The 12,244-nt window shown below is 38.8% G+C and overlaps 1 protein-coding gene across 2 annotated transcripts in view; it reads left to right on the forward strand.

Moving 5' to 3' along the window:
- The window catches only part of LOC127631509 (phosphatidylinositol 4,5-bisphosphate 3-kinase catalytic subunit beta isoform-like), a 91,448-nt gene that overhangs the window by 40,942 nt on the left and 38,262 nt on the right, over window positions 1-12,244 (forward strand). For both annotated transcript variants that reach the window (XM_052109653.1, XM_052109654.1), the window contains exons 3-7: window positions 302-485; window positions 932-1,160; window positions 4,152-4,372; window positions 7,622-7,804; window positions 11,432-11,599. In XM_052109653.1, coding sequence (XP_051965613.1) covers window positions 336-485; window positions 932-1,160; window positions 4,152-4,372; window positions 7,622-7,804; window positions 11,432-11,599 — 951 coding nt within the window. In that variant the 5' untranslated portion in view covers window positions 302-335. The remainder of the gene's footprint in view (window positions 1-301; window positions 486-931; window positions 1,161-4,151; window positions 4,373-7,621; window positions 7,805-11,431; window positions 11,600-12,244) is intronic.

The following is a 12,244-nucleotide window of genomic DNA, read 5'->3' on the forward strand; positions in this document are numbered from 1 at the left end:
ATACCCGGGAAACTTGCCAAAAGAACATCTAGAAGAGGTCAATAGAGGTAAAAATAAAAGTCCAGTGCGACATCCTCTTGTTCAGTAGTAAATGGTTAAAAAATATAGGGGAAAGATGATGTTAGTAAACTTACTCAATGCTTTGAAATAAGACCAGAATCAAAAGAGAATCATGTAATTTTTCATCTACTTTTATTATGTGTGTTGTTATTATATTTTTGTCATTTACCCCCCTCCCTTTTTTTTACTTTTTACGCTTTAATGATTGAAACCTAAATATTTGTGTTTTGGTTGTGTCGAGGATCCCATGGTTTGGGTCCAGCACATTCTCCGCCATGCCTCCTGCCAAGACAGATCAACTGGACTTGTGGGCGGAGTCAGGGCTGTATGGAGACGACCAGGTGATGGTGGACTTCCTATTGCCCACCGGAGTCTACATCCAGATGGAGGTTCCTAGAGAGAGCACCATTCAACACCTCAAACTGGTGCGTGTGTGTTTGTGTGAAAACGGAGACTCTTTCGGAATAAAAAGAAACTCCTCAGACGTAAAAACACATGCGCTTCAAAGAACTGCTTTGAGTATGTAGCTTTATCTGGTGGCTAAAATTTTAGCCTTAGACTACCCACAGACTGGAAAACCCTTTCTCAAACTAACTAGCACTAATCTGATTGGCTGATTTGGCCCTTGTAACCGAATAGCAACACATACTGTAGGCAACCCGCAGAGCACCCGAATTATGCACCACTTTTTCTTCAGAAAACAAAAGAATCCAGTTTAACCATTCAAGCCAAAAATGCAAAGGCACTTGAATAGTTAATTTTTTTCGTTTTGAAATACAACATGCTTCTGTGAATATTGAATACGTATCTTTTGAGTATAGTCTTCACTCGTATTGTTTTAGTGACATGATGTTTTCGCATTTGCGTGCAGCTGTTATGGAAGGAGGCGCAAACTTACCCTCTCTTCTCACTCCTGGGGGAGATGGAAGGTCACATGTTCGAGTGTGTGAACCAGGCAGCGGTGCACGAGGAGCTGGAGGACGAGACCAGGCGTCTGTGCGACGTACGGCCGTTCCTGCCCGTCCTGAAACTGATCACACGCAACTGTGGACGTGCAGAACGCCTGCTAGATTCTAAGATCGGAGTACTTATTGGGAAAGGTGATGTATGTTTTCACACACACACTTATGCATACTGGGTAGACTTTTGAATATACCCATAAAGTCTGGTGTACTAGACTTATTCTGGCAAAAGATCTGCCCACTTGCACAGGAGGAAACTATCTGAATGACATGTAAATTTGCCAACATTTTGATTATAGTGCAGTAACAGACCAGCATGCAATGAGGCCGTATCTCATTCAAATAATGTGTAGCAGGTTTAGGGCTAACCAACCGGCCAAAGAACAAGAAACACCGGCATTGGACATGCAACTGCTGTTTAGTTTACACATTCACCAAAAATCACATATTCAAACTAAATTCAGTTTATGAACCCTTTGTTGCGCAGACATGAACCTGGTCTATTTTATGCAACGTATTTAAGCAATGGCGGTGGCGTAGTGGGCTAAACCACATAACTGTTAATCAGAAGGTCGCTGGTTCGATCCCCACGGCCACCACCATTGTGTCCTTGAGCAAGGCACTGAACTCCAGGTTGCTCCGGGGGGATTGTCCCTGTAATAAGTGCACTGTAAGTCGCTATAGATAAAAGCGTCTGCCAAATGCATAAATGTAAATGTTACTATGACGGGTCTTAAATGAATACAATCCCAGATCCATTTTAACATTGTGTGACCCCGCGTCCACATGTGTGGACATTGTATTTTGGCTTCGCTTTACGCAACGCATAATTTAAATGAATTAAAACCGACTGAAAACTGTTCACAACACTGACACTGTCATTTAAGGGTTAAACTTCTGGCGCACTGTGTCACGTGACACAATAGCATGACATTCATTTCCATGAAGCGCTTCTCTGGGCACAGAGCCAACAAAAGTGCCTCTAGTATGAAACATCTAAGTTTTTTGATTGGTACTTGTTTGGTTGTAAAGGGTAGCATCTATAGTTTTTTTTATATGCCACTTTAAAAAATGTATTCCTTTTTTGCTCACGCTGATAAAGATAAAGTCTACATGTGTGGAAAAGCTGAAAAAACATGTTTGTTTTTAAAAATCATGCAAAAGCTGAAAAATGCTTTCAGAGGCCATATATAGAGTTAGGATGAAAATAAGGAGAACTTCGAACTGTTCTGAGACCAGTGCAGACAGATAGCACACTGGAGGTTAAGTCATTCACTAAATAGGGATCAAGGGAGCATCCTATAGTTCTCTATGTAGTTAAGAGCATTCACTCCTAAAATCTGATGAAAAGTTCAGTTTCAGGCTGCAGATGATGTTTGGATCACACATACATTTCATTTTAACATGGTTGGCAGTGATTGAATGATGTCATAGATTTTTACAGATAACGATAGTTCCAAAAAGCTACAATCGGCACCGATTAATTGGTAAAGCCGATATATCGGTCTCCCTCTAGAATGAATATGTTTGTTGAACAGCACTGCGTATTATTCAGGGGCGAAATAGATTTTCATTTTATTTGGTTCGGTCTTGGTGTAAATGAACCTTTTTTGGATTTGTAAGTAAGTCAAAGGGAGATTTTCAAACTTGAATTTCTTAAAAGTATAAAGTTCAGAAAAATAAAAATGGCAACTCATAAAGCTGAAATGATCTACAAAACTAAATTGGAGGGTGTTGAGCGGTTCACATTAAGCCTGAATTAATTGCAGAAGTTCAAAACATTAGTTAAGGGTTTAGAAAAAAAGCATAAAAATAAATGTTTGAGGATTAACGATACTATTCTACATTGCAAGCACTATATAGTAATTGCTCTTACAAGCATTCCATGATGATGTCACACACACACACACACACACACACACACACACACACACACTCTCATATTGGTGCAGCTATCATTATGAGAACTCTCCATAGACATAATTCTTTTTATACTGTATGAATTATAGATCCTGTTCCCTAAACCTAACTCAACCCCTAAACCTAACCCTTACAAAAAACTTTCTGCATTTTACATTTTCAATAAAACATTGTTTAGTATGTTATTTTAAACGATTAGAATTATGGGGTATTATGAGAAATGTCCTCATAAACCACATTTATAGAATAATACCCTTGTAATTGCCAATCTGTAAGCTAAACTCACACACACACACTCACTCTCTCTCTCACACACACACACACACACACACACACACACACACACACACACACACACTCACTCTCTCTCTCACACACACACAGGCACACTCACTCTCTCTCACACACACACACACACACACACACACACACACACTCACTCTCTCTCTCTCTCTCTCTCTCTCTCTCTCTCACACACACACACACACACACACACACTCTTACACACACACTCACTCTCTCTCTCTCTCACACACACACACACACACACACACACACACACTGATGAGATCCAGGCAGAGGATCAGATGAATATTTAATGCATTTTGAATGTCATCACATGTGTTATCAGGAAAGTCATTTGAAACCTGTTCCCCAGAGCTCAGTCTCACTGCAAAACACACTGACGTCATTTCAAAAAACTTTAAAGGTTTCAAAAAGTGTGTTTTGTTCTTTGTTAAAATGCAATTTAATGTGCAGAGACTATAATTCCCCTTAAAAGTCTATATGCAATGGCGCTGTGGCGCGTTCAAATCATTGCTTTGTTTGTATAAGGGGCCTGACACATTGGCTCAACCAATAGCATAAGTTTGGGGCGGGACTATCTGTGTGACCAATGACACCCAGGGGGAGTGTTCAGGAAACCAGTTTGAAAACCCTCATTATTGTTGCAATTCCATTTGGTGCCACTAGTGGTGCAGAAATGACAAACTTCACATTTAACTTACTTTAACTGTAAAGTACCACAAATAAAGAGTGTTGGGCTGCCAATGATGTGCTTTGAAGTTGAAATTCAGTGACAGACAGTTCACACTGTTGAGTTCATGTCCGGTCATAAGTGATTCAGTTATTTATAGCATGAACTTTGTGTTTACAGAGTATATTGTTGATAGAGTGCAAAATCACAGAGTGTTATGTCACACGGCACAGGTCTGCACGAGCTGGATGCCTTGCAAGAACAGGAAGTGAAGGACTTTCGGTCCAAAATGAAGCGAATCAGTGAAGAGAAAATGCAGCGCATGCAGATGATGTCATGGGGAGAGTGGCTTCGGAGTTTTAATGCCCCGCAGGTGGAGTCGAGGTCATTGGTGAATTTGATTGACAAGCATGAGGGCGGGATCAAAATCACCATGCACTACGACCAATCACAGGTATGTGAAGATAGTTTACTATTGTGTGACTTTAGTATGTGCTGTGCCTGCTAAGTGTTTTTATATATATATATATATATATTAGGGCTGTCAATTTAACGTGAAAAGAAGCAATAAAGCGATTAATTATATAAAAAATAACACTAAAACAATTACCCACCTGTACGTAAAGTCCGCAATAAGGAATGGTCCTACTATTGGAGCAAGTCAAGCTTGATGTACCACCCTGATGCAGTAGGGGGCAGTCAGGGCTCCAGCTGTACAGGCCACACGCCTCATCAAACCAAAGAGCCGGAAGCACAGCAGGGTTCCCACTGTCCTAGAAATCCTGGAAAATCTGGAATTTTGCAAAGCAATTTACCAGTTATGAAAAAGTCATGGAAATGTAGGAAAACACCTAAATGTCCTGGAAAATATTTTAGTATATAAAAGTGCTTGATTGTGTCACTGACAAGATTTTTGTAACAAGTATTGATGTAGTGCAAAATGTCTTCATTTCAACACTGCTGTAGTGTGTACAAAAACATTTGAGATGTAAACTTAAGACAACCATGATGGTTGGACGGCAGATTTTTATTTTAAATTACGAAATTTACACTCAAGGTGGTAGCGTGGTGATGATGCAGCCTTTACACCTCGGTATGCAGATTCATTTTCAATAATTCAACGAACAGAGTCCGCTTATACCGTCATCACATGTAGGGCCCTACTATTTCTGCATTGTGGACAACAAGGATGGAATTACTGAATCCAGTCATAAAAGTTGCATTAGCTAAACAGTGTGAAATGTAAATGCATTTGACATATTTGGGACAAAAGTACATTTTTGAATGCACAATTGAATTCAATAATTTTATTTCAATCTCAATATGTCCAAATGTGACTATTAAACCATAAAAGGTTGCGATTTAAAAAAATAAAAATAAATTTCCCAATTCGGAATGCCCAATTCCCAATGCGCTCTAAGTCCTTGTGGTGGCGTAGTGACTCGCCTCAATCCGGGTGGTGGAGGACGAATCTCCACGTCTGAGACCGTCAAACCGCGCATCTTATCACGTGACTTGTTGAGCGTTTTACCGCAGAGTTGTAGCGCGTGTGGAGGCTTCAAGCTATTCTCCACGGCATCCACGCACAACTCACCACAAGCCCCACCGAGAGCGAGAACCACATTATAGCGACCACGAGGAGGTTACCCCATGTGACTCTACCCTCCCTAGCAATCGGGCCAATTTGGTTGCTTAGCAGACCTGGCTGGAGTCAATCAGCACGCCCTGGATTCAAACTCGTGACTCTAGGGGTGATAGCAGTGTCAATACTCGCTGAATTACCCAGGCTGTTAATTTAAATAAATATATAATATGCATGTGCTGTGTGCTTCAAAATGAATGTGTGAATCATGGCATTTTGGGGTTTATTAATCACACTGGGCCATGTGAGAATCTGCCATCATAAACACAAAGAAATGCCAAAATAAAAGCTCATTTTAAATGGACATTTAATGATTAATGTAATTAAATAATAATAATATTGTATTAAAACAATATCTCACATCTATCATGCTCTGTTGTACAGCAGTTTATTTGATAAAAATATTTCCATTGTTGTTTCAGATTATGCTGTGAGGATTTTGTACAAAAGCAATCCATTTAATAAAAATAATTACATTTTATGTTGAAAAATGTAATTAAAATAATAATTTTTTAATTTTATTAAAGTTTTAAATAAATTAAATTAGACAATATTTTGATGTTGAAATTTAATTAAACTTTTGAATACAGAATATTAAAAAAATAACCCTCTAATAACCACAATTTGAATGACCTCTCATGTGACTTAGTGTACATGCATGAGGACGTGGGGTCACGCGAGGATATACTGTATGTACATATATATTTATGTAATCAAATACTTTAATACTTCACTATTTAAACATTTATTTTTTACAATATTTACAATATTCAGCTTCTTAGTAATCCATAGTGCAACTTTTGATATTCATAGTTAAAATTGAAAAAGCGTGCGTGTGTGTGTGTGTGTGTGTGTGTGTAAATGGACACATCACTGTTTGGTTGACTCTTCCCTCTTTTTGTGGCAGGAATTGATGTACTTTGTCTCTTTGTTCACCAAGTAAATATTGAGCTTGTGCATCATTCTTCAACTTTTTGAAGTTGGGACAAATAATTTCACATTTGGGAAAGAAGTGTTTTGGAATGTCATTATAATTAGGGCAGGTGGTTAAGAAGTGCAGCTCTGTTTCTATTTGTCCTTGGTTACAGTACGGGCATAACCTGCCCTCTCTGGGCATCCAGCTCTGCCTGTATCTGCCCTTCTCTATCATCAGGCTGTGGTCGCTCAGTCTGTACCTCGTCATGTGTTTCCTCAGTTTGTGGTCTCTGACTGTACTCAGGTATTCTGCTGTCGTGTAATCTCTGTTTAGGGTCAAATAACATTGTAGTTTGTTTGTTTTTGTGTTGTTTCATTCCAATAAGTTCTGTAGTTTTCTTTTTGTGTTAATCATTTGTTTGGGTCAGATTGTGTGGATGAGGGGGTCCGTGTCCTGAGGCTGATTATTGTTAGTCGTGTTAGTCTGTTTGTGGAGCCTCAGGACCAGCTGAATGATGGGACTCTTCTCAGTGTTCACTTCATGGTTTTTAAGGGCTTTAAAATGCTAAGAGTTCGGGTCACTCAGTTTTAGATGTTTCCAAAATGTAATGGCTCTTTTCTCAATGTGGATTATTAGAGGGTATTGGCCTAATTCTGCCCTGCATGCATTATTAGGTGTGTTTCTCTGTACCCTAAGAATGCTTTTACAAAACTCTGTATGCAGGGCTTCAATCTGATTTTTGTCCCATTTGTCAAATTGGTGATTTAGGAGAGGACCCCAAACTTCACTGCCATATAGTGCAATAGATTCTGTGACTGACTGGAATATTTTGAGCCAGATTCTGATTGGTATTTCAAATTGGATAGATTTGTTTTAATGGCATAGAAAGCCCTTCTTGCTTTCACTTTCAGTTAATTCACGGCCAAGTTGAGGTTTCCGTTTGCACTGAATTTCAACCCAAGGTAAGTGTAGTTTGTGGTATGATCAATTTTGTTCATACCAAGGGTGAAACTGTATCTCTTTCCCTGACATCTGGGTCTTTTCTGGAATGTTCAAACTTTAGTTCTTTCTCTCTCTCTCTCTCTCTCTCTCTCTCTCTCTCTCTCTCTCTCTCTCTCTCTCTCTCTCTCTCTCTCTGTCTGTAGGACACAGCCAGTCTGAAAGTGTCATTGCATTGTACAGTAACTGAACTAATGGATCAGGCTCTCAAGAAATGGCAGACCACTCACGGCCCAGAGGAAGACATTGGACCCCGGAGCGATTATGTGTTGCGTGTAAGCGGCATACTTGAGTTCCTGTTCGAAGATCTCCCTCTCAATCAGTACAAAGTAAGATACAATGCCAGAAAGGGCTTGCAAAGGTCAAACTGTATTTGCCAAAGGTTCCTGATTGTTACATGGCATAATGCATTGTGTCATTATGTATTTAAGGAAGCTGAATTCAAATTGTCATGGTTTGCTGTGACTGTAAAAGTATTTCAGCTGCTATTTGGACCATAAAGGAATAGTTCACCTAAAAGTTACCTCTTCATCATTTACTCACAATCATGGTATTTCATTCTCATATGACTTTGTGTGTGTGTGTGTGTGTGTGTGTGTGTGCTCTTCTGGAACACAAAAGAAGATATTTTGCAGAATGTCCAAGCTACTCTTTTCTATACAAAGAAAGTGGATCTCCTCCTTTCACTTTTTTTTTTCTTCTTCTTCCCAAATAAACTCCAAAGAAAAATCTATGAATTAATAAAACCGTATCTCATGACAGGTACAACAAATGAATTAAAGTAAGCTTTTTTACAATTAAACAACTCATGCATTTATTGAGTAATGTAAACCTAACAACTCAACAATCCCCTTATCCAAACCCTAAACCTAACCATGTTTTAATAGCAAAATAAGTTTTGTACCAAGGAAGAAATCAAATATCAAGATTTGGAACAAGACGAGAGAAGCGAATGTGATTGGTTGATCTAAAAGTCGTACCTTTTTCATACAGGCCAAGATATAAAATAACTTACAATAATATTCAATGCATCTAATCGCCGCAGTGAGCTTCAGTGCAGCTCATAAACATGCAGAAAACTGCGAGAAAGAGATTACAAGGACAAGAATTCTGCCTGTCGAATGTGTAGATCTGATTGGTCACATTCAGAGATCGAAAAAAAGTGTGTGTTTCTTTTATTTTGTGTGTGTTTTAGTAAACACAGTAGTTCAGTTCTGTAAGAGAGCCAGGAACCAGTCAGGTGAGTGTTCGGCAACAGTCTATTAAACACGTGTGTGGCGTTTTGTTCCAGGAAGAGCATAAACACTCTCAAACCACGCAGGCACATAAACACACATGCTCACACACTGAGGTCAGAAATGACATTTACATTTAGGCTGTCGTGGTTATTAAATAATCATCTGATTGCTTTTTACTGTCGAAATAAGGGAAGTTGTAGCGAATATAGAAACGGAACAAATGGGACATTTGTGTTTTGTGATTTCCAGTCAAATTTGATTAAATTACTTCTTAAAGGAATATTCCAGGCTCAATACAAGTTAAGCTTAATCGACAGCATTTGTGGCATAGTGTCGATTACCACAAAAATGTATACAATCTCACCCCCTTAAAAAAAAGCTAAAATTTGGGCTACAGTGAGGCACTTACAAAGAAAGTGAATGGGGCCAATTTTTGGAGGGTTTAAAGTCAAAATGTGAAGCTTCTAATTTTATAAAAGCACTTGCATTAATTCTTCTGTTGAAACTCATGTATTATTTGAGCTGTAAAGTTGTTTACATTTTCATTTTTACAGTCATTTTAGGGTTTTATGGCAATGAAGTTTTAAAATTGACTATAACTTTACACAGAAAATGTTAGTAAGTGATTTGATCTCACTAAAATCATGTTTACATGATTTTGTTTACATCTTGTCGCTATACTTTTGAAAAAGTACGTATTTTAATGTTCAAAACAGTGAGCCACTTCCATTATAAGTGCCTCACTGTAGCCCAAATGTTTGCTTTTTTAAAGAAAAGGAGGGGCGAGTCAAAAGTATTTTTTGTGGTAATCAATACTATGCTACAAATGCTGTCGAACGAACTTAACTTGTATTGATCTCGGAATATTCCTTTTAAGGTGTATGAAGCACACATGCAATTAAGAAGTATGACAATTAATTGCCATTAATGTAATATTTGTAAGTAAGTACAATAAGTAATCGTCAGCCAAATTTCATTGGGCCAGCCCTATTAACATTTATGGATTTGGTAGACACTTTTGTCCAAAGTAACTTGCAGCGCAATCAAGATATTTAGTTGATCAGCAGCGTATCTAGTTATATGTGTCCCCATGGTATATGCTCTACCAATTAAATCATTATTTTAGTAATGGTACAGAATGGTAAAGTATTACCATATTGGACATTTTCCATGGAAATGCTATGGTATTGTAGGAGTACTATGTATATACCTTGAATATGGCCATGTTTCAGTGCCACGTTATATAGCAAAGTACCATGATATTACTATCTGATATCATCACTATACCATGGCACATTCATGTGGAGCAGTGTTTCCCAACCACTGTGCTACAGCACACTAGTGTGCCATGAAAGATTGTCAGGTGTGCCGTGGAAAATGATCAAATTCCACAAAATAAATAAATGCTTGAAAAAAAAATTAATAATTTCAGGGATCCACCTTTCAGAGAAATTTGAGAGAAACGAGTTAATGGTCATCACATGACTCGCGTCAGCGCTGCAGAACACATTGAAGTTTATGAAGTGACGCCACTTTACACCAAATTGTTTTTCACACACGTTTTTGCTTCACCAATAATGTCTTTGAGATTAAGCAACAAGAAATATTTAAAAACTGTCCAAATTTGTGAAGAGACATTGAATGTCTCAAAATGTATTTTAATGAAATATTACCTTATCGTTTATGAATATCAGAGACCCCACATATTTAACTCATTTAAATTCACCAAGAAAACATAAACGAGTCCTTTTATTACTTTCTGCTATCAAAGCATCTGCAAGCTTTTTTTCTTTCTTCCAAATACGTAAGTAAATCCGTTTTCAATGTTTATTGTACACAGCGCCCACTTTTTTATATGGCAAACACGTCAAATCGCCCCTCTGTGACACTTTCTGCAACTCTTGTCATGTGGAGGGCGATGCGGCGCTTGACGAAGTGTTCTGCCTCCAGAACCAAATTAAAACTGCCACGAGAAATCCGTCTGTCTGAGGCAAAGACGCAAAATCTAACGACAATCACCTCGGCATCAGTCTCCCTTGATGCGTTTGATTACGCACATGCGAGTTTCAGTCGATGCGGACCAGGAGGAAGATTTGAGGTGTCAATGTAGTTCAGTTTTTACGTGTTTTGTTCATATTTTAATCATATTTGTTTTTTGTAATATTGTGCTGTTCATGTGTCGCCATTTAGTGGCCTCCGCTGTCACTGCGGGGGAAAAACATTCATCAGCTTTGTGTCTCTGTTGTTCATCTCTTCATAAATAAATAAATGCATAATCTGCTACATGCTCGTCCTGTAAGTTCATGATTAAACATGAAAATGTGAATGAAAATAAAAGATATTAAATGTCTTATTATCATTAAAATATGAAAATTAAAATGTCGGGTAATAATAGATTATGATGGAATTTTTACGACCCTGTCCGTCAAAATGACTAACGCAAGCGCACTGTATGTGACTTTTTTTATTTAGTTTTTGCATAGCCGAATTTCAAACATAACAAGTAAACACGCTACTAAGATGGACAGAAAACACGGACAAGTTCTTGAAAAGGAAAAATTTTGACAATGGTTAGCCAATCTGGGATAGTAGTGTGCCATAGAATTTTTTTGTTGTAAAAAGTGTGTCGGTTGGGAAACACTGATGTGGAGAATTCGTATCCCTAAACAGAAAGTTGTCAGTAGGAAAGCACTAATGTTAACATGTTTGTGTGTGTAGTACATTAGGACATGTTTGTTGGCAAATGAGAGCCCTCACCTGACGATGGTCCACTGCAGTGTCATCAAAGCCATGTTTGAAAAGGAACTTTGCACCATCGGATCAGTGCTGGTGCGAAAGACATCGAATCCTCCTCTACCGCTGCCCCCGAAGAAGAGAGCCCCAACAGTAAGTACACTGCATGTTATCGTGTCCTGCACTTTAACTAATTAAAGGGAGCAAAAGAAGTGTCAGTTTGCCCTAATATATGTTCTGGGGTCAATACAAGTTAAGCTCAGTCAACAGCATTTGTGGCATAATGCTGATTACCACAAAAATGTATTTTGAGACGGGGCCTGGGTGGCTCAGCGGGTATTGACGCTGACTGTCACCCCTGGAGTCACGAGTTTGAATCCAGGGTGTGCTGAGTGACTCCAGTCAGGTCTATTAAGCAACCGAATTGGCCCGGTTGCTAGGGAGGTTAGAATCACATGGGGTAACCACCTTGTGGTCGGGATGAGTGGTTCTCGCTCTCAGTGGGGCGTGTGGTAAGTTATGCGTTGATCACAGAGAGTAGCATGAGTCTCCACATGCTGCGAGTCTCTGCTGTGTCATGCACAATGAGTCACGTGATAAGATGCGTGGATTGATGGTCTCCGAAGCGGAGGCAACTGAGGCTTGTCCTCCACCACCCAGATTGAGGTAACTGCGCCACCACGAGGACATACTAAGAGGCATTCCATTTTGGGAGAAAATTAAAAAAAAATAAATAAATAAATACTTTTGGCTCGTCCCTTCTTTCCTTTAAAAAAAGCAAATATCAAGGTGACAATG

Source organism: Xyrauchen texanus, chromosome 38 (genome assembly GCF_025860055.1).
Source record: "Xyrauchen texanus isolate HMW12.3.18 chromosome 38, RBS_HiC_50CHRs, whole genome shotgun sequence".
In the NCBI taxonomy this organism is placed as follows: domain Eukaryota; kingdom Metazoa; phylum Chordata; class Actinopteri; order Cypriniformes; family Catostomidae; genus Xyrauchen; species Xyrauchen texanus.